At 40.7% G+C, this 23210-nt stretch overlaps 1 protein-coding gene across 1 annotated transcript in view; it reads right to left on the reverse strand.

Moving 5' to 3' along the window:
- Window positions 1–14629: 14629 nt before the first annotated feature.
- NPLOC4 (NPL4 homolog, ubiquitin recognition factor) overlaps window positions 14630–23210 on the reverse strand; it is a 51875-nt gene continuing 43294 nt past the window's right edge. Inside the window, exons 13-17 of the mRNA XM_015815196.1 lie at window positions 21991–22062; window positions 19705–19800; window positions 17907–18023; window positions 15349–15451; window positions 14630–14927 (exon numbers count right to left, since the gene is read on the reverse strand). Coding sequence (XP_015670682.1) covers window positions 14770–14927; window positions 15349–15451; window positions 17907–18023; window positions 19705–19800; window positions 21991–22062 — 546 coding nt within the window. The 3' untranslated portion in view covers window positions 14630–14769. The remainder of the gene's footprint in view (window positions 14928–15348; window positions 15452–17906; window positions 18024–19704; window positions 19801–21990; window positions 22063–23210) is intronic.

Consider the following 23210-nt stretch of genomic DNA (forward strand, 5'->3'; position numbering starts at 1 on the left):
CTGCCGCTGCCAGCCTGGAAAGGGGATCAGAGAGATGTGGGGGCAGAACCGGAGAGCCCTTCAGGTGTCAGCCCGCCTTGTCTGCGAAAGCACGTGGGAACGGAGCAAGTCAGCTTGCATGCAAGGGGCCGCCCCACCCGGGCCATACTACCCCAGCCCCGGCGCCCCCGGTGGGAAGGAAGAGAACAATAAAACCCGAATACACTCCCCCCCCTTTCACACTAGACAAAGCAAGACACTCTCGAGACGGCAAAGAGAATCGTCATAAATCGCAATCAGCGGAGCTAAGCAAGCAACTGGTCTCGCCCCCCCCCAACCCGGCATCGTCGTCCCCCCCGCCAGAAAACCAAAGGGGCGGAGCTGCCATTCTGACCCCGCCTCCTCCTCCTCTCCAAGGCAGCGGTCGGAACGCCACCAGTTACCAAGCGCGGGGAGAGGCGCTGCTTTACGGCTTTCTCTGTCTGTCTGTCTCTCTCTCTCTCTCTCTTTCCGGGTTCGGCTGTCGACTGGAGCTGGCGGAAGCAAGCGGCTGCAGAGACGGTTTACGACGCGCCGTAAAGGGAGGGAGGGCGAGCTCTGCGCGCCTTTTCCCGCCGCTGGTGCGGCTCGCTGTTGCCATGGGGATGAGAAGAGCGAGTCCTGGTACGGGAGCGGCTTGCTGGGGAATAAACGAATGTCAGGGAACCCAAAGGAGAGGGTGCTCGGCGGTGGGGCCGGGCTTCAAAGAGGGACGCGCAGAGCCAATGCATGGCGGATGCGGGGTCTTGCATTTGTATTTGAAGGAGGAAAGCTTAGAAAGCGTGTGTGGTTTTCACTGGTGGGAGGAGAAGGGAACCCTGCAAAAAGAGTGGCTCAAACATTCTTGGCTGGACTGGGGTCCTCCGGGTATGCCGGGAAGCTCCTGGTTGATCTTGCCTTTGCTGGGAAGCCAAACAGCGTCGGGTCTGATCTCCGCTTGGATGGGAGACCACCAGGAAATCAGAGGGTTAGACTGAGAAGTGAAAAATATATGTGCATGGATGGCAAGGAGGCTGCATGGATGCATCCATAGAAACAAATGGAATACTGTAGCTTGATTCAAAGGTGTCTTTAATATGGGAACTCAGAGTGGTTCCTGACTGAACATGCTGAGAATGCCTGGGTTTTATGGGACTCTTAACACTACCCTGTGTTAAGAGAAATCAGATGTATAGAGAAAAAGCAAGCACCTCTGGACTCCAAGAGGAATCCCAGTCATCCATGTTTGGAATTGAGTAAGGAGTTGTGGTGGTGCAGTGGTTAGAATGCCGTACGGGTAGTCCTCAACTTACAATAGCTCATTTAGTGACCGTTCAAAGTTACAATGGCACTGAAAAAAATGAATTATCACCATTTTTCACACAACGGTTGCAACATCCTTGTGGTCATGTGATTAAAGTTCAGATGCTTGGCAACTGACTCATATTTATGACAGCTGCAGTGTCCTGGGGTCATGTGATCACCTTTTGCTAGCTTCTGACAAGCAAAGTCAATGGAGAAACCAGAATCACTTAACAACTGTGTTACTAACTTAACAATTGCAGTGATTCACTTAACTGTGGCAAGGTCATGAAATGAGGCAAAACTCACTTAATGACTGTCTTGCCTAGCGACAGAAATTTTGAGCTCAATTGTGGTTGTAAGTTGAGAACTACCTGTATTGCAGACTAACTCTGCCCACAACCTGGAATTAAATCCCCATGGGGCTCAAGGGTGACTCAGCCTTCCATCTTTCCGAGGTTGGTAAAATGAGGACTTAGATTGTTGGAGGCCATAGGCTGACAGAGAATGCTGTAAAGCACTATGAAATGGTATATAATTCTGTTATGTTGTTATTGCTATCGATTTATCTGCTCAAATACTATATTGGACTTGAGTTGTGAGTTCATAAGTTGTCTTTGAACTAGTTTCTTAAGTCTACCTTATAGGATTGTCGTGACTTTAAATAAATTAATGGAAATAAGTATAGTCAGAAAAAAACAGCCCTCCAACCAAGTCAGCTATATTTTTCTCCCACACTAAAAATTGGAATAGCAGTACAAAAAATAATCATTGGTTCTGTGCCCAGCCAACCAAAGGTTCATGTAGGCTGGGCATTATGTGGTGAGTACTATATTTAACAAGATGTTGCTTGCTGTTGATTCCACAGCTTTTTGTTCTATTAAAGCTTTGTAATAATTGTTCAGATCCAACCCCACATTTCAAAGCTAGAATGAGAAAGTGGCAATCATCTGGTATTTGCATTTACAAGCAACAGTGGTGTGTACATGCCAGTGTAAAAAAAAAAAAAGATCATAGTGCAGCTGAGGCAGTAGATGGCAGTGTTGATTGCAATGATAGTTATCCTTCCAAAATACCATAATGAGACTGGTAAAGGAATTATCACTTAATTAAATGATTTGTTTCATCCTTCAGTCCAAATTCCAGCAACTGAAGTTAACATTGTTTATTTCCTCTTATCTGTTTAACCCCCATTTGCCTTTATTATGCCTTAGGCTTAGTGGGGTTTTTTTTAATTTCCTAAGCTTGATTGCTGATTCACAAACTAAAATTGATTTAAATCTATTCTCTAGAAAACTGCAAAGTGTGATTATATGTGTAACAAATCTTGACTTTGGGAGTTTATAGAGATAGGGGCTTATGCAACTGTGAAAATCAAAAGATATAATAACAAAGTTCAAACATAGAGCCTACAAGTGGTTTTATTTAAATGTGTACATATCTGAAGTAAAAATGCCTACAATGACATAGAATAGTTTATGGCTGCTAGAAATTTTTCAGAAAGACTCATGAATGGCATTCTAATAGACACAAATTTGAAGGATAGTTCTGTGCTTTTGCAGTGCATTAAATTTAATGAGTAGCCATAATATGGGACTTAATAGTCCCAGAAAGTGTTAGATTGAAGTAAGGCTTGGAAATATTTTCGGAGAAGCCTCAATAGTTTATTTTAATACATTTTGTTGATGTAACCAGAGGAAACATCTCACCCCCATGGGATTGGCTGTCTCCTCTCAGGCTGGCAGAAGGCCAAGGAATTCCAGCTAGTGGGGTGCAGAAGAGCCTTTTCTGCTGTGGCTCCTGTCATCTGGAACATCGTATCCCTCGAGGTGAGATATGCCGCCACCCTCTTGGCCTTCCAAAAGGGCTTTAAAACCTGGCTCTCCTGATTGTCCCGGAGTCCAGATGTGGGCGTGCCATTCTGGAGGTAGGATTAGCAAATTAAATCAAAGATCCCACTTTCATCCCATTTTATATCCCCCCCCCATCTTAGCTAATTTTCTGTTAACGTTACATTTATGGTTTTAATGTTTTATAATATTGCTTTATCATGTTATTAGCCACCCAGAGTTGTGTGACAGTGAGATGCGTGGCCTATAATTTTAATAAATAAAATTTTAGCAATATGAATACATTTGTATAAAGATGAGGCAAGGACTTCATTTCGGTTATTAGGATCCATAGCAAAATAACTACTAGATTAATTTACAGGTTTATTTGTACATTGAAAAATTATGCTTTGAAAAAATACACATTTAAAAATGCAGAATCAAGAACGTCAGTCTCAAATGCTTAGCTTCTTTACATCAGAATATTTCTGGCACAGCCATTAAATGCTTTATGTCTGTGGGTGTATATGAATGAGTCAATGCAATTTAGCCTTCCAAAAGCTATAGCTTACAATATGTAGACTTTCGTGTTTTTTGTCAAACATGTTGTATGTTCTTTTTACTACATTAAATATAATTTATTAAATCCTGCTGAACAATAAACTAGGTGCATAAGATTTATTTAACTAATTAATTACTTGGCTGTCCATCTTACCTCATAATAACTCAATAAGTTGCAAGAGGAGGAAGAATGAATTACTTTGCAGAGTTTTTATTGACAAGCATAGTTCAAAGTGAGTAAGATAAGACTCATGCAGCTTTTTCCACACGTTTGTCACATAGCAAAACTTAACTCTGACAGTTTTTTCAGTAGCTTATTTGTAGAGACCTGATTTTTTTTAGGCCTTATGCCACCCATGCTTAACTTAGCTACAATCTAGGTTTCAGTCCCTTTAGGAAACTGGGAATCTTACCATCTTAAACACACTAAAATTTCAGCTTCATTGAGCATGATGTGAATCTTGATGGATGTGCTAAATCTGTGTCCCTAGTGCTTGAAAAGAGAAGTCTGGAAACAATCAAACCATTAGGCTGATTAAAAAAATCAACGTAGTTCTCAGTGTTTTTCCATTGCTAAACATTAGAGCCTGTGCAAAGGTCTGGTAGTCAAGATACAGCCCTCAAGGCATATGCTTACCAGCCATACATAACATCAAGCCAGAATAGTCTGTCAGCTCCTAGGGAGAATTAGAAAGATTACATAATATGCAATTATTCCTAATCTGTTTATATTTAGGTATGTGGAAATTAGGCCTGACTTTTCTCATTGCCCAAAACCAGCTTTGGCATGTAAAGCAATTAATGGAGAAGAATTTGGATCCTTTGTGCTTAAAAATGCACTCAGCTTTCTCTTTTGTGGCATCTGATTTGACTACAGTAGTGGGTTTTTAAAAAGGATCATTCAAGAAATAAGGAAGCTCATTAGTAAATTATAGCCAAAGGAGCCAATTGTCTTACTCAATTTGCAGGGATTCACTTTCAGGAAATGAAGCTTCTTATGAAAACGTTTACATGGACGGAGAATTTTAGACCATGTGGCTGTCACTAGAGCACAGGATACCCATTTTATAAAGCAGTTTTGGGTACAGGAGCCTGTAATTCAATTATGATTGATTTCTCATCTTGCAATCCTAGACCTATGAGCAATATATTTTCTCTTAGTTAATTATGCCCACCTAGCAGTTCGGAAGCATGCAAGTGTAAGTAGATTAATAGGTACACTTTAGTGGGAGGGTAACAGCATTTTGTGTGCCTTTGGTATATAGCCATGCTGACCGCATGACTGTGGAAATATGTCTTCGCACAACGCTGGCTCCCTCAGCCAAGAAACGGAGAAGAGCACTGCGCCCTAGAGTTGGACACAACTGACAGGGAAACCTGTTTAGTTAAATATGCAGACAAGCGGTGGGTATTTTCTGACTGTTAGAAGAAATAGGAAGAGAATTGTCTCATAACTAGTCCACGCACACACTCATCCATACAGTTAAATTGGAACCTCTGTAGAAAATTAGTACTTTCCTTAATGCTGCATCCATAAACAAATCTTTATTGACTGCCACCTGTAACAAACGTAAAATAGCTCTGCTTATTCATAAAGTATTTCTGACGTCATACATGGAATGCTTCAATGGGCATAACTAATAGCAGTGCAAACAGAAAGATGTATATATTTGCATGGGATGTGACATTCTGCATCTTAAAAACCAATGCATTTCTACTTCCAAAGATGGATGGTGTAGATTGTAATATAGTCTACAGTCATGGAAAGTAACAAATACTCCCTAGCACTTTGCTGGGCTATCATAATTATCATGTACTATTACATAGTGTGCAAATAGCATGTAAAAACTATGTAAAGAAGCCAGAACTATTCCTAAGATCTTTAAGAACTGGAGAATGTGATACAAACTGTGTGCTAAATCTGCTTTTACAGTGTGATTCCATCTGTAATTAAGTTGTGCATAACTTAAAACAACTACAGGGTCTTAGTCTACTCTTAAGGCAACATGTATTTAATAAAACCATTTTACCAAGGAACTGTTCCTTGGCGTTTATTCCAATAATATGTTGAGAATTGTGTCTCCAGATTATCAGCCAAGAAAAGATTCTATTTAATACCTTTATCTGAGTCTTTCACACTTAAGCTTTCATAGGAATTTTTTTTAGGGGAAAAGACAGGCAGACAGAGGGATGTATTTGGTTTCCAAAACTGTAGTGAAGGTCCAACACCAGCTGGAGAACTTATTGCCTTCTCCCAGTCAAGGGCTCCGTGATCCGCCTCCCATTCCGGATCAGGACTCTGCGGCGTTTGGCTGGCAAGAGGGCAGCCTTTTTCTCTCCTAGTTGGGCAGCCCTGATGAAAGGATTAGCAGGAGACAGGTTCTGTCTTTTGTTCATCTCATCTACAAAAGATTCCACCCCCTCAAAGCGTTTAGTCAGTTCTCCAAGATGTTCCTTGAGGGCATTAAATTCCTTGTATAGGTCATCCAGGGCATCAGAAAGAGGTTTGATTCTAAAAAGACAACAGGCAAGAAGGGATACGGATTAAAAAAACAAACACCCTATGCCAGTGATGGTGAACCTTTTAGAGACCGAGTGCCCAAAAACTGGCCCCGCCCCTGCTCCACCTCCTGCCCCATCCCCACCCCACCTGCCCGCAGGACCACTCATTGCCTACAGGGCCTGCCGTAGATCGCCCAGCAGCGCCATGGCAGCCACACCCTCTGCCTGCGCCCCACAGCATCAACTGTGCGTAATGGGGCGTGAGGGCAGAGTCTTATCTACACTGCCTGGCTGCCATGTCCTTGGCTGCACTGCTCCGCATGGGCCATGCTCGGGGGCGACTGGTGGTGAGGAGGGGGTCACGGGGGGAGGCAAGGCTGGGGCAATAGCACGTGTGCCCACAGAGAGAGCTCCGAGTGCTGCCTCTGGCACCCTGCCATAGGTTCGCCACCACTGCCCTATGCTAATTTAACGGAATCAGGTTTTCATTTTATTTTGGCAAAGTTCAACAACAGAGCTGGATCTATGCTGCCAAATTCGATTATGGTATCTAGGCAGTAATTTATTTACATAGATGCAAGTCATCTGTACAAAACTTTGCTCAAGCAAATGTCCATTTCTTGGGGATACTTCCAAAATACAGATACAGTAACATTGACAAAGAAAGATTTATCTTATTTAGCTGTACAGTCCACAATAGAGAGTACATAGAATCATAGGGCTGGAAGGAACCTTGGAGATCTTTTGTCTAGTCCAACCCCTTGCCCAAGGCAGGAGTCCAATTTCATCAACTCAGTCTTATGAATCTGCAAATTGTAAGTTGCTTGTTTGTTCCTTCATTAGAGTTTGTTAACAGCCCGACATTCGTCATTGTTGCTTTTTGTGCACTGCCCAGGATCTTTTAAGATTGAGCCAGTTTTTGTTTTTGTTTTTTAAAAAATCAAAATATATCTCAAGGTCTGGACACACACACACACACACTGGACAAGGCCAAAAAACAGATTGAAAAATGACTGAGGATGTTGTGAAAATCTAGCCATTGGCTTGGTGTGCTGTGCAAACATCCGAGGGCAGAGCGTGTTCTATTTAATCCTAATCCAATGAACAACTACATTCCACTAGCCTGGTTCTTCTGGATTGACTGCTGACACAAATTTTATCAATTCCCCTCTAGACTGACACGTTTTGAGGTGCTACACCAAGTCAATTAGAAACCTATCCAGATTTCTGCCCTCACCTTCCATAGTCAGGCAACACTGTTTGGTGATCATGGAGGAGAAGGTTCCTGATCTGAGTCATAATAGCAAATTTCCAGTTGTCAAGAACCACAGTAAGATTAGAACATCCCCTCGTATTGACTTTGTCAGCTGGGAGAGGAAAGAGAAAAGAAGACCAAACTGGAGTGTGACATAACAAGTAGCTTAGTAAAACCATCATCCTTAACTTGGAAAAAATAAGGAGACATAAACACCTTCAAATACAGATTGGGTGAATGCGTAAAAAGAAAGTACGAGTGATGGAGGACATACCAGCAGATCTAGAAAAGCATTTGGACACCATATGAACGGGCAGAATCTCAACACATCAATTACAAAATGTCACATTATCTGGTACGGTGGCCTATATTACAGTAGTATCATTAGCTGGATCCTTGAAAAGAATCTAATAGTCAAAATACTGTGCAACATCCAGGCAAAACTATCAGATTGTGTGGTAATAACAGCAGCAGCAATTTTACTCTTCCTTTTCCTTCTTCCTCCTGTACTGCCCTTTAGTTCCTAAATGCTGCCTGCACCTGAGAAGGAGGCATTTCTACACCATTAACATGAAATGAGAATCTAGCGGGACTATTGAGAACAACAGCCACACTTGCATCACACATTCATACCTTCCTCATGGGTAAAAAGAAAGTGCTCAAAAACCTCTGTAAACAAATTGGCAGCTCACCCTTCTCACATGAATTCAGGGTGAAGAGCAAGTTTAGGAGGAATAAAGTTACTTCAGCGTAACATCAAACCCAATGACAGAATAAAGGGATCCTAATTTTTGAAGGTTAGCATGCATCTTCAGGGATGGAAAAAAAACACCTGCCTTTCCTTAAGAGTTCATTTTAGGACCTACAGTACCGTTTCTAAAGTGAAATGTGCTCAGTTCCCTGAAAATATGTCCTGGGAGGTAGCTACACAAGGAGAAATATGATTTATAGCTAAAATTCAGGTGCTCACAGATACTTAAATCTGCGAAGAATCATGCACACAGAAAAGAAGTTCAGAATTTTATAAGAAATGTGGAAAATTGGAAGACAGAAGAGGATTGGAATCTCAGGTTAGCGGCCTTTATGAAAAATGGGCTTTGGGGCATCCACTGTCAAAAGCAAGTGTGCCATCAAAACAATTCTCCCTTGCACAACTGGGGTTCCAAGGCCTTTAGCAAAGAGGGGCCAGCCTAACCAAGTGCCCCTCCACCCCAATTCACAATAAAGAAAACAAGATTCTGTTGTCCCAAGTAACAACCTGCTTTCTGGGGAGGAAGGCCATGATCTTTGGGGCCTGTTACCTTCTTTTCGGTAGTCCCATTCGGGTCTGGCCTCCCGACGCTTCGATATGGCTGCCCAGCTGACGGCCACCAACAACAGCAGCCAGAGAATCTGCTTCATGTTGCCTTGACAGCGGCAAGAGAAGGAAGACCAAAAGATCCTCTTTACAGTCTCCGCACAGACCTCAAAGCCTCATTCCTGTTCTGCGTCCAACCCCACCCCTTTCCCTAGATGGCTCCCATATGGCTGCTCGTCTAGCTGGGCTGGTCACCAGTTTGTCATTATCAGTGGGAAGAGGAAAAGGGGTGTCTCTACTTCTGCAGCCATAGAAACACAACACTCACTGCATCCATTCACCAGTCCTAGCCCAGCTGGATGGAAATACCGTCCAGGGACTTGAGGACGTCATGTTGGAACTCGGATATCATCTGACTTATGACTGTCCTCTCCATAGAAGATCCCTATTTCCTCCATGTGTCTAGTTTTGAAATGTTGGGATGTTGCCAGTTGGAAAGAAGAAGAAGTGGGTGGACAGGAGAGAGTAGAAGCTGTGGATCTGAGTGAGCAAATTGCTCAATCTTGCTAGTTCCTTATCGTAAGGATGGGGGTAGCTTAGGCTACGTCTTCATTTGGATTGGACCTGTGTCAATCACCATGCGATCATCTTTAGTCCATTTGTTAATTCAGCAGCAGATAAGCACAATAAATAATACAGTTGCTGTTAAGGGTGCTATCATAGTCTAAGACACCAAGCATGAAGGGAAGGGGAAGAAGAAGAGAAGAGATACAGCTGGCTAAAATCTCTCAAGACTAGAAACATTCATTTCTGATTTTTCCCCCCACTTCCATTCTTTCCCATGATTTCAGACTGGGCTAGCTATAGCCAGAATCACAGAGAGCGGCTGCTGCAGCTGCTTGAAGGCCCTTATCACATGGGGTCTGGGGTTCCTGTTTCTATTCCTCACCCAACCCCAGCTCTCCCCTCCTTTGCTCAGAACTAGTCCTTTTAGAGGCCCTTTGCATATAAAGGTTGATTTGGGCTGATGGTTAAAACTAACGTCTGACTGCAGAAAAGTAGAAATGAGCAGATTAAATTGGGGGGTGGGCAAGAGAAGTAATGTGATCTAGTCTGACATAGCCCTACTTTGCCATCTGAATGTATCTATGTATCTAGCCCAGGGGTAGGCAACCTTGGCTCTTTTATGACTCATGAACTTCAACTCCCAGAATTCCTGAGCCAGCATAGCTGGCTCAGGAATTCTGGGAGTTGAAGTCCATGAGTCATAAAAGAGCCAAGGTTGCCTACCCCTGATCTAGCCTAATGTCCTATTGTGTTTCCTGTATTTGTTTATCCATTCAAGACATTTTAATAGGAAGGCACTGAAAATGCATTGAGCCCTAGAACTTAATGCTGCGGTGCAATTTGCACTTTCCAGATGAATTAGATTCCAATTCCCACTTGCCAGCCAGCCTGTGATCAAGACCTTCAAAAATATTATTTTAATATTTTTTTTAAAAGCACAATTGAATTAAAAAAAACCCCAACAACTTCATTTACCTACTGAAATCCTCAGATGCAAGATGTGGTGGTGGTTTTTTTCCAGTCTAGCTTGTTTCAAACCAGGATCTGCTGCTCTTCTTTGCTTTATAACATGTTGTTTTGCCATTCTTCAAATTACAACATATTTTATAACATATTGTTTTGCCATTCTTCAAATTACAAACAGATCCTTTTGGCCTATTGCAGGAAACACTCCAATTTGCAGTTTATTTCTCTTGAGGGGACGGAGGAGGGAAGTAAGAGGTTTGTGGGACAATCCCCCCCAAATACTCCAAAGTACATTTTAGGTCACTAGCACTTAAAGGGGAAAATTCTCTGTTTACTCATACTTTCTTTGATTAAGGAAAAGGAGCAGCTCAGGGGGAAAAAACCTGTGCAGTCCAACTCTGCTGCGCACAATTTACACAGAAACTCTGTTTACAAAAAGGGAGAAAACTGCAATTCTCCAGCATGTGTTTTCTTGGGAAATATGGACGGACAACTGGGACTTACAAAAGGTAAAGAGGCTTTGACCTACTTCTTTTGAAAGTTAAGAGAAGCGTCTTGTCTTGTTGGCATTAGCTTTGCTGCTCTCCCTCCTCCCTTTCCTCTTAATGATATCCAGACAATGGATTTTTTTTTTTAAAGTGAGAAGAGCACATTCAGCATGGTTCACATCAGGTAGCCAGATGGGGACATGCGTCAGTCCCTTGTCAATGTTTACGAGTCCAGATGGCACAATAAGAGATAAGCAGAAGGAAAATGGATGGGAACCCAAAATCTATCTCCTGACCTGCAGGCCCTACTGGTAGAGTTGGAAAAGGCCACTTCATCCATTGAGCCAGAGCTCCACTCAGTGTTAGCATCCAAAGGAAAACATTCTCAACCAGATGGCTGTCTTGCTCTTGAATGCCATCTGTGAAGAGAAGCCCATCATTTCTCTGGTTAATGAGCTCCATAGGCTAATAGCGCTGAATTCAATCGAATTTTCTTTTTCCTGCAACGTCAAGCCATTCTTTGGTAGTTAGAATAATAGATCTTGACCTTCTTGGAAGGGATGTGCCTGAAATTTCCACACGTGAAAGAAAACACATTATGCCTTGGAAGTTTGGCTGGGCCTTTCCAGGAAGGGAGGGCATGATCTGACCAAAGCAAAACCAGATAGCAAATTAGGCAAACCTTTGGATCCCCTCTTCCTCTACACAGCAACACACTTTTTTTCCCCTCCTATATTCTGCATCTACTTGCCATACCAGTCCTAGTTCTCTGAAGCCACATCATCCTGGGCCTTCAATTTCTCCTACCCTGGATCACATCTGAGAGGACCTATGTGGTACAGATCCATGCACAAGACATGCACAAGACATGCACACATTGATTCAGCATATAGATATCAACTACTGTAATTGGTGCAAAGGACGCTCCATGCATGGAAGTCTTCACCACCTTAAGTTTTCTACGTATCATCCTTTGACGTCTTTCCGGCATGTTATCATACCCCTGGCTAAGATAAACATTCACAGCGCCTTCAAACTCTCTTCGTGGGATTTGATGTGTGTAGTTCTTGCTCTTCTCTGGAAACACTTGTTTGTCTGAATTCTTTCCAAAACTTTTTTTCAGATCTGGACACAATATTCAAGGTGGAATCTGACTAACACAGAATGAAGTGGAGCCAATTACTTCCCAGGACTTGGAAAATATTTAATTGATGCAGGCTAAAATTGCATTCGTTTTCTTGCAACCACGTTGCAAGCTGGATATAAGTCCTTACTGTTAAGATAAATATTTCAGGATTTCCCCCCCCCCCCAAGTTGAGAATTTTTGCATTTGTCTCTTAAATTGTTATGTTCAGCTGTTTCTATAACCCATCAAAATCATTTAAATGTTATTTCTGTCTTGTAAGATATTAATATTACAACAGTTATCTCCCCCATCAATTAATCCAAGTCAATGCCCTAGAATCATAGAATTATGGAATTTGAAGGGGCCATAAGGGTCAAGTAGCCCAATCCTCTGCAAGGTGTAGGAAAACCAATTAGCTTCTTCCTCAAGTGGTGGCAGTTCAGCCTCTTCTTAACAGTCTCCAAAGATGGAGAACCCATAACCTCTCTTGTAACCATTATATCTGGTCCTAATTTCTGTGGCAGTGGAAAATAGTTCCTGACCATTTTCTCTATGGCAACCTTTTTATATACCTGAACACTGATATTACGTCTGCTTTTGGTCTTTTTTCCTCCCAACTCTTTCAGACTTCTAAATCATGACCCAGAAGAAGCTCAGAAGTGTGTTAATCTTTCTAGCAGCCATCTTACACAAATGGCTCAGGTTTAGCCATTTGTTATCAATACCTGCATCCATTAACATGTGCATCCCATATCATATTCACATGAAACCTGTTATTCTTTACTTGCCAAATTGCTAAAAACAATTTGCTAAAAACATGGATCCCATTTTTTTTTTGTTTTAAGATGAGGTTTGAAACAATAGCTGACTGCCCACATGCACAGCAGGCATTTTAGAAATTAGTTGTTGTTCGGACTTGAAGCTAATCACCATGACATATATATATCTGCATTGGAGCAATAAATGAATGGTGGTCAGGAGAAACGTTTGGGCCCAAGGGCTGCATAAATTCAAAACGAGTAGGGAGCAAAGTGGAGAAAGCAACAAAAGGACCCGAAGCCATCATTTTGGGATGCTTTTAATAGATTTTTATTTGCAGGGCTGTTATTCAGTTAAGTCCAGTCCAAACCAAACATACACCTCTGCAACCCAAAGAACCAAGAAGAACAGCAAGAGCGGCTACAGCCCGTTGAGCTTGAGAAATCTAGTCAAAATGCAAACCCAGGAAATGAAAGTCACACGTCCTGCCAGCAATAACTAGGGCCAGAGAGAGTGTTTATGAGCCCCAGCTACAACTGCCTTGAAAGGCAAAGATCGCATTCTTCACAGCAAGTGTTTGGAGGCCAGTCCGACATGCCCACAATGGAAATGGGAGCTGGGACGGAGGCACATTTTGTGGTGGTGACGAAGACCTAGGAATATAAACTACCGAAGGGCAGAAACAAAGGCCGTAGGTCCACATAACCAGAGAGCTGATGTGAAGGGCCTCTTTCTCTCGAATGTTGCAAGGTTTGTCTGGGTGATGATAGGTTTGCTGTGCAGAATACTTTTGCGAGGGGAATCAAATGTGCCTTAACATAAAACAGTCCTAGCAGAGATATTGGGAATTTTGGATAATAATAATAATAATAAAAAAAAAATCTCTGGACACTTTTGAATGGAGAAGCCCAGGTATCAGAAGAAATAAGGAACTGGAGGCACAGCTAATATATGATTATGTGAAAAGTAGGCAGGGCTGTGTTCTAGAGGCAAGGCCATTTCTATTGCAGTCACTATATTCTAGAGGCAAGGTCATTTTTACGCAGGCATTTTAGTGAGGTAAGACAAACTCCGATTCCAATATATGCTCCACTTATTGTGTTGATCCTGTGCAGTCATTAATAGACATGAGTAAAATGCCTAGATATTTTGCCTGCTCATAGCTTTGGATCCCAGGAAATTGCTTTAAATATAAAGGGGAAATAGTGTATGGAGACTTGGTGCAAATAACTGCTTGTGAACTGTTGCTTTCCCAGTCCTGACTCAGCTGGAATGAAGCTGCTGTAGGGTTCCAAACCTGGAAGTGACAGGAGGCATATGCTTCCTGTTGCCAAACCAGGATGAGAATCATCTTCTCTCTTGCCTACCATAGATGAAGAACTCAGGGAATTGTTTTAATCTGTGCCACTAGGTATATAGGGCAAGAAATGGATGAAGGGGCAACCAGAATCATCCCTGCCTGGTTGAGAAAAATGTTCTCCCCCACCCACTTTCCAGTGCTGATGTTTAGCCTGGGGCTTTAAAGCCACAGTATGTCCTGCGATCACACATCACTCAGTCTGAAGCTATGGTATACTGAGAGAGTGGACCAATGTGGCTCAGGCACCAGTGACCCAGAAACTCTGGGGCTAAATGCAAAGCATGTCAAGAGAACAACATTACACAAGCTAGCCCTGGGGGGACCAAGTCATCCCTTCATCACTACTGCCTAGCCTCACTGACAAGCTTAAGGCGGGGAAAGCTTGTGGCATGCAAGCTAACAGGGCCACACGGCCATGAGCCCACAGAGCCAATGAGCCACCTGTGCGACTTCAGCTCAAGGGAAGCAGGACCTCTGGCTTTCTACAATACTGAGAGCAAAGAAAAGACAAGGCAGCATAGTGGGGCCATCTTTTTTTTTTTTCCCACCGGGACATCCCGTTCCAACTGCAAGCTGCCACCTTGTAAATGGCAATTGAATACCTGTGATATGGGTCCTTTCCCCCCCTTTCCTGTCCTGCCCCGCCCCACACAGTACATTATCCCAGGAGGAAGAACAGTCCTGCCTGGCTAAAGGTTTGCCTCTGTATTTCTGCCAGTTGGTCTGTAATGGCCGCCCCGATCACCAAGCCAAACAGGGCCTAGCTCCGTGGGAGGCTACACATCTCACAATGATCTGTGCCTGGTTGGTTCATGAAGGTGCAGTGCTGACAAGCCCACATTGAAGAAGTTGTTGCATGTGTTGAACTGCCCATGGCACCATATTCTTGGAGTCCTGGCAACTGAACACCCACTGTGCCTGAAAAAGTGAAATGGAATAAATGGGAGACAGAAAAAGCTCCAACAAGCAGACATTTTTTTGGGGGGGGTCTGGAAACTTTACGCTAGATAATTTCTAGAGTAAATGCAATCGTCCCTAAGGAATATTCCCATTCCTTGGCACAATACTGTCTAATTCCTTCAACAGATTTCTACAACTATATCCTCTAAAAACCCTCCTTTTCTATCATGCATGAATTAAATCACTGCTACTGTATATATATATAAAACTACTTGGCTAAAATGTGTAAAGTTTTGTTTACTTGTGTAGTACTAAACTGATCCCCAAAGGTGGTTTCAAATCCAAATTCCAACACTAGAGAATTTGATGTACGTAAACAAAAGCTGTCCAGCATCTTTGGAATGAGGTGACTCAAAAAGAGAAAAGATGTTAAACATACTGCAAAGCTGCTCAATGGTAGCCCACTGTTCAGATTTTTTCCAGGTCTGAGCGAGATCTTCATTCCGGGTTCTTACTGCCTCCAGCAACAAGCTGATACTGTCCTAAAAGAGGAAATAAACCACATCACAACCCTATCTACATTTAAAACAAAGGATTAATGTACCACATTCCACTAGCTATAAATGTTAGTAATATAATTAAGCTATTTAACTACACAAAAACCATTTTTTTTGTCAACTGATTTACAATTTCCAAAATAGGCTGCACTCTATCTCTTCTCCCACTTTTAGGACATCTAAAAGCATGGAGCAACAGTAAAAATACATTTTGTTTCCTGACACCTAAATATGCCATAATGCCATTTCAGGTATTCTATTTCCATTCCAGTTTTAAAGGCCAATTATTCTAGAAAGAAGAAATGAAACTTTGTACTGCCTCATTTAGCAGCTCTGCATCTAAACAGTGGCACTGTATTGCATGTGTGCTGTTAGTTCCACTCACATTGTGCGCCATGATTGGGTGGCACAAATGAACAAGTCAGCATAGTGCAGACACGTTTAAGAAAGGAACTGCCAGCACAGAAACAGGAACGCATTTAGAATATTGGTATGAGCAAGAATTCATGAATGAAATATCATGCCCCACATCTCATTAAGCATCGACTGTTGCCTGACATTCACAAGCAACAATATGCAGGATTACATTAAAATGGCATCGCTGGAAAAAAAAGAAGAGGTTTTTTTTGAGATTTAAACAGCAGATGGCACTACAGACAAGTTCTGAGGTGAACTGGAACAATATGCACTGTCATTTCATTTTTGTTCTTGAGCAAAGTGGGCTCAGGAAATAAAAATGTTTCTACTGGCTTCATAAAATCACACCTACTGCATAAATGTCAGAATTTGCATTAGGGTTGCGCACTGGATTTGTTAGATATCAGATCCTGATGTATATGAATAATCAGGAAAGAAAACTGTTTTGAAGGCTAGGAGGAAACTCACCCCCCAAAAAAAGTTACTACAGCTGTTAAGTGTCTGTGGAGATTCTCAGTCACCCAGGTCATGGTTGTCCCAAAGGAGCTTTTTCACGAGACAACTGGACTTTCTTGGGGTTTTTTTAAAGATGTTTCGCTTTTCATCCAAGAAGCTTCTTCAGCTCTGACTGAATGGTGGGGAATGGAAGGATTTATTTCCTTGCAGACCACTGGTCATTTGCATTGTTTTAGAGAGTTATTGAGGCCACCTGGAGGCTTATCTGTGTCCTCAAGATCATCTGAGTAATGCAAAGGGTGTGGAGCCTTCTTGGAATTCCTGAAAGGACTGTGTTGTAGACTGGAGATAGATGATGTCCTATCCCTCCCCCTCTGCTGAGAGAGGGCTGTTCAGTTTTGACATAGGTGGCCTTTTTGACCCCTCTTTCAAACCAGCAGTCCTCTCTGCCCAAAATGTGGTCTTTGCTGTCTTCAAAAGAGTGGCCTTTGTCTTTTAAACGTAGATGGACTGCTGAATCTTTTCCTGATGGCTTTGTTGTGTCATGCATTTATGAAATGGTTGTTTTGTTTCCTCTCTAAAAGAATGCAAATGGCCAACAGGCTGCAAAAATATAAATCCTTCCATTCCCCACCATCCAGTCAGAACTGAAGAAGCTTCTTGGATGAGAAGCGAAATGTTTTCAAAGAAAAACAAAGTCCAGTTGCCTCTTGAAAAATACACCTGTTTCATTACACTGACCTAACAGCAAAGTTACAGGAACTGTTCTTTAAAAACGATGAATGAGGCTTACTTCAAAAATGCCTGCTCTAATTTCTATAAAATTTAGAAAGGTACCTCTTCAGGAAGTTCTGGCTTGCCTGCAAATTTAACCCCATTCTGCTGAAAAACAAAACTCCTTGTGCTTTCTGTATTATAAACTACAGAATTCAGTTTCTCTAAATCAAAAGCAGATGGGAAAAGCTACCTCCAGAATTATGCAAACTTGATGGGAAGTTCCTAAAATGTGCATCCCATATTTTATAGTTAAGACAACTGAATTATTGCAATTGTACTTCATTATCATAATGACATGCAATAAACCTGGTTAATTACCCACTGGCAGCTCAACTATTCCATACATGATTATAGTTCTTTAAACTCTCTAGAAAATACAGGACATTATTACTTTTCCTGCCTTTTTTTTTAATGGAGGGAAAATATTTCAGATTTTGAAGGCAGGGAATTATGTTTATCAGTGGCCTAGCAAAAGTTAGCAAATAGGGTAGCCATACCATGGATTAAAAATAGACAAATCCTTAATGAGATTGCAGAATTGATCTTTTACAATAATAATTTCTCATACATAAAATTTAACAACATGCCTAAGTGTCAAGCTGGCTCTACCCAGTCTGAGAGGCAATTGCTACCAACTTATTTCTCCAAACAGTTCAAAATTGACTACCACACTACCAATCTAGAAGCCACTTCTAACAAGTCAAGATATCCTGCTTTAAAGTCAGGTATGTTTAGCAATCTTCTTAATGTAAGCTTTATGCCTTTCTCTGAAAATAAAGTCATTACATACCCTTAAAGGCATCACTTCATTGGTGACCAAGAAGAGGAGAAGATGGAAATCAGAGATGATGTCAAGGAACACAGAAGAGGTATTCTGGGACAAATATGTAGCTAGAATGTGAAAGTCCTGCAAAGATTGACAAAAGCAGACTTTAGTCAACTGCTGACCCATATGCTTCGGACACCCCTCTGTCACAGGGCTGCAAAAACTGTTCTCTCAACAGCTGCACTTAAAAGTGCACAGGACCCAAGCAGTCAGATGACTCTTTAATGATGTCAATTCCAACTTTATTATTTAAGTTTATAATTGTTTAAGCATTTAATTCTTTCTCCTTTTTGCCACAGTATTCTCGAACTAAAATACCTGCAGCCTTTGTTTTTGTTTTTAGTAAAAGTCTTATGATACTAAGAGTCTTTTCTCAGGATCACAGCACCCTCTGCTGATGAAACTTCCAGCAAGAATGAATGGACAGAAATAGCAGCCAGGAAGAAAACACATCAAATTTAAGAGGTATGCAAGAAGACAAAGAAGCTGGAAAATATAGAGACAAAGCAGAAGGCAGGCAGAGAGACAGTAGGAAAAATTGGGGGGGATGTGGAGGCAGCAAAAGAAACAGCAGGTGGTTGGGATGCAGAAGGCAGGAAATACAGTACTGTAGAAGCAACAGTAAGTAAAGGCTGGGAAGTAAAGGCAGGCTCTATTAGATATCCCACCATGCCATATTCGGCCTGCAGGTTTTGCATTTGGGCTCTTCTGTAACACATTCCCAGTTCAGAGACCAATTTCACACGTTTTGTTCTATGAAGACTGCCAATATTTGTGATGTAAAGAGAGCAAATGAGTGACACTCTGAGGTTTTTTGTTGTTGTTTTTTTTGCCAAAGAGCAACTTGATAATTACCTCCCACATCAAGGAGAAGTTAGATAAAATTTACTCTCTTGAGGGAAATTTTACTGTGTTTCTTTTCAAGTAAGTGGCTGGTAACAATAGTTCAGCAGAACTCATGAAGACAGTTGCAGAAACCTATACTGCCTATAATTCTCATTCCAATGTCTGACCAATGGTGTAATGCAGGAGTCTTCAAACTTGGCCCTTTTATGACTTGTGGACTTCAACTCCCAGAATTCCTCAGCCAGCGTGCCTGGCTGAGGAATTCTGGGAGTTGAAGTCCACAAGTCATAAAAGGGCCAAGTTTGAAGACCCCCGGTGTAATGCCATTCTCAGCAATCGACAGATTATGTGAGCTTTCCCAGCTGGTAAGAGTTGACAGTGAAAAGCTGAAGTAAGCTAAATTGTTTTTAGATCTAGTAGTTCTTCTCTATCTCTATGAACATGGCTCAAAAGGGGGCAGCAGGAATAGAAAAGATAGCAGAATTCGTTTTCTTCCTCTCAAAGGACCATATCTGCTTAGTGTTTCCTTTCCTTTCAATTAAATATTGCAAAGATCTTTTGTTTGGTAACAAAAGTCAAGGCTACAACCGAAGGATCATGCATTTACAAACAGGTGTGCTGAATACTGAGACACAATTTGTAACCATGGTAGACATTTTACTCATGGTAACACAGACACAAGCTTTTTCTGATTTCCAGACATAGCAAAAACTTTATTTTACATGATTATGTGCAATCTGTTCGCCTAGAATTGCTTAAATTTTCCACAAAACTAAAAAGGGGTGAATTAAACCTATTTAGCATTTGTAACTAAGCCAATTTTTATGCATGATGTAATCTGCTTTTAAATATTAAAAACTAAATAAATGCCATTGTATAGATACTACCCTTCATCCAAACTGCTATTTAACCTTACCTGAGTTTCTCCCAGTACATCACGATTCTCAATAGGGAATGGATTTTGAGAAATAGAAAATGTGTAAACTGGATCTTTTGGAAATGTGGTAGTAATCTTCAAAACAGTAAAAATAACAACTGTTAAAATTCAAATGACTAATGATGTTAACAGGCAATGCAAGATACAGGGCAAAACCCCTATCTAGGACAGAGACACAGGTAATGCCTTTAAAACAAAGACAGATAGAAAAATTGAAAGGACGGATCTTCCAGTCTCTTTTAAAATCTCTCATATGTCTCCCCATATATTTTAGCAAATATAATTCAGTTTTGCCTGAGGTAATTAAGAATCAGTTCACTTCTGACAAAAGGACCATATTGCCCAAGACTTCTGAGACCTTCAAAGGCTTAAATTCCTACTGCTTTCTAGACTAGAGGGAGGTAAGACAGCTTATTTTTTTTTTAAAAGTATATAGGCAAAACAAAAAGTTGTCTTTGTTAAGAAAAGCTATACCTTTTGCAGCCCTATTTCTCCAACAGAAAGGATTCTACACATATTGGCTTTATTGCCTCAGGCATGCTAATATTACAGACTATTGCATTTTAAAAATGAAAAAGTGTCGTATACCCCCTGATATTGCATAGGATAGATGTTAGCCAACAAAAGGCTTTTTAATCAAGGAACAACACAATTTGAAATCAAATCAAAAGGCACAGAAATAAGTTACCGTATTACGCAATCAACCAATAAATGATACAGGTTTCAGAAATTCGGTTTCACTTCTTGACAAATGCATCCTAAATGCATGTTTCTGGCAATATGTTTTCATCTTACTTGTATCCCAGATTGTCCAAAAACAGATTCTTTTGTTGTTGGGTAATAAATTTATTGGACTGTCAGTTGCAGCAGAAAGTTGGGAAATAGCTACCATCTTTTCAAAAAAGCAGTATCTCAGTGAATGGATCAGCCAATTTCAGTTTTGAGTAGCAATAGACAGACAAATACATACACTTAGACTGTTTCTTTCTCTCTCTAAACATATACATACCCATGTGGGGAGTGGGACGGGGGCGGGGGGAAGAGAGAAAGGAAGACAGATAGACAAGGAGGCTGAACAAGTGGACCTCTATGAATTCATAGCCTATCAGAATCTCTGGCTTAAATTGGTGCCACAATTATTTCTTTGTATCCCGTCTTTATTATTTTTACAAATAACTGAAGGCGGCGAACATATCCAATACATCTCCTATTTTCCCCATAATAACCCTATGAGGTGGGTTGGGCTGAGAGGGAGAGTGACTGGCCCACAGACACCCAGCTGCCTTTCATGGCTAATGCGGGACTTGAATTCATGGTCTCCAGCTTTCTAGCCCAGTGCCTTAACCACAAGACCAAATTGGCTCTCTGAATTACATATTAATCTCTATTTTATCTTTCTACATATTACAATTGTATTTTATCATCTACTGATTAATCACCTTTGAAATGCATTCTTTTATTAAGTAAAATACCTTCCCATCATTTAATGTCAAATCTAAGGAATATATAGGCGCCATAGATTATTAATCAAAGTTATTAGCTATAGAGGCAATATCAATGATTTTTAATTCATCTTTCTATCCAAATCAAGTGTTTAAGAAATAATAACATAAATAAAATAATAAACATGGAACATAGGATAAAACAAGACAATTAATTATACAAAAGTAGAAAAACAATTCAGTTAAAACAAAATATAGGAATGTTTATATTTGCCTCCCAAATTCAAAGTCCTGTTCAACAGAAATTCTACAGCAAAGTCATGACTTGTGTTAGAAAAATGAAAAATGGAGGAGCAAAAAGAAAGTAAGGAATATTATGAATACACTTTGAGTTGTAAAAATAAAGGTAGGATGTAGACCTAAATAAAGAAATAAAACCATATCACATATATCATATATTGCTTAATCATTTCTCTGAAAGATACAGCACACACTTGTTCTCTTATAGATGTAATCACTAACATCTCTGTGACCATGACACTTCCCACTTATTTAACATACGAACATAATTCTGTAGGAGCAGTGAGATCCTTTGAGCAGTGTGTTAACATGGAAACTAAACACTCTTCTCAGATTTTACACAATCAAAAGAAAATTGCAATCAGAAAGCTATGCACTATACTTGTTAGCATTTACCTTTCCAGTAAGGAACTAATATGACAAGAGTCTCCCAATTTAACTTATGGAGAGAATTCTGCATATTTCTATTCAATGTTTCTGTTTCCATTAGCCAAAGTAAAAAGTAAGCACAATTCATACTTACATCTATGATTAGGTACTCAACAGGGAGAGGACGAGCTAGCTGAGTGATCTCATTGCCAAACTTGTCTATATCCTGGAACAAAAGCCATCCCAAATGGTTAGGCAGAATAATTAACCAAGAATTACAAGAGAACAATAGTTTAATGGAGGGAAGAAAAAATTAAACAGACAACCAGGGGCCCATTGGTCAGTTCCCAGTATGTCATCTAATCACCAGCAAACTGATAGGATTCTTCCTATCTTTGATCCACCTGAGGTAATGGATATAATCAAATATTAATACCCTTAAGTAAATGCTAACATTCAAGTATCTTTCATACAGTTTCATCTCATGGTACCTAAGTAACTAAAATATGAATCCACATATTTAAATTTATAAAATAAATCAAAATCATTTAGGGGTTCTAGTTATAAAAACAGACCATGTAAAACATGGGTGTCAAACTCGATTGTGTCACATGACATATCACGTTTTTTGCCTTTGCCGAGCCAGGGTGGGCATGGCCTGTGTGTAATGCATCCGGCTTGCAGGCCGCCAGTTTGACACCCCTGATGTAAAACCAGTTTTGTAGTATTTTAAAATATTTATCCCATTTTTTCCTCTGAAAAGCAGTGTATAAAACTGATTATACCATTAACTGCATGCTTTATTTAAAATGTGTAGATACCATCCCTCTCTCTATATATTATTTTTTCCTTAAACTTTCTTGATACCTCGCTGATGTACAGGTAAATGAGGTTAGAATAGCACTGCAGTAACCTAGCAAGGTAGTCTAAGTGACTTTTATCTATTTTCTTGATGTGTTGCATTCAGAAATGCTACGGGGAGGCCAAAGGTCCTAGAACTGTGAAGATAATTATGTACAGTATTCCCAACTTTTGCTTCACCACCACAGGTAGTCCTTGACATGACTGGTCTCATAACAACCATTTGAAATTGTGATGGATTTGAAAAAAGAACACCCGTCCTTGAAGTTACAATTGCTGCCACACCAACTCTGCAGTCACATAATCACATATTGGGTGCATGGTAACTGGCTTGCATTCACAACCACTGCATGTTCCATAGTCACATTATTGTGTTTTGTGACTGTTTTGCTGTTTTGCACCTATTTGACAAAATGGGGTTGCACTTGCGACCATGTGGTTCACTTAATGACCAAACAAGTGATTTGTTTAATGACATCATAAAAATGGTAATAATATGATAGATAAGATAAT

The sequence above is a fragment of the Protobothrops mucrosquamatus genome, unplaced genomic scaffold (assembly GCF_001527695.2).
Source record: "Protobothrops mucrosquamatus isolate PMUCROS unplaced genomic scaffold, P.Mucros_1.0 scaffold_99, whole genome shotgun sequence".
Taxonomy (NCBI): domain Eukaryota; kingdom Metazoa; phylum Chordata; class Lepidosauria; order Squamata; family Viperidae; genus Protobothrops; species Protobothrops mucrosquamatus.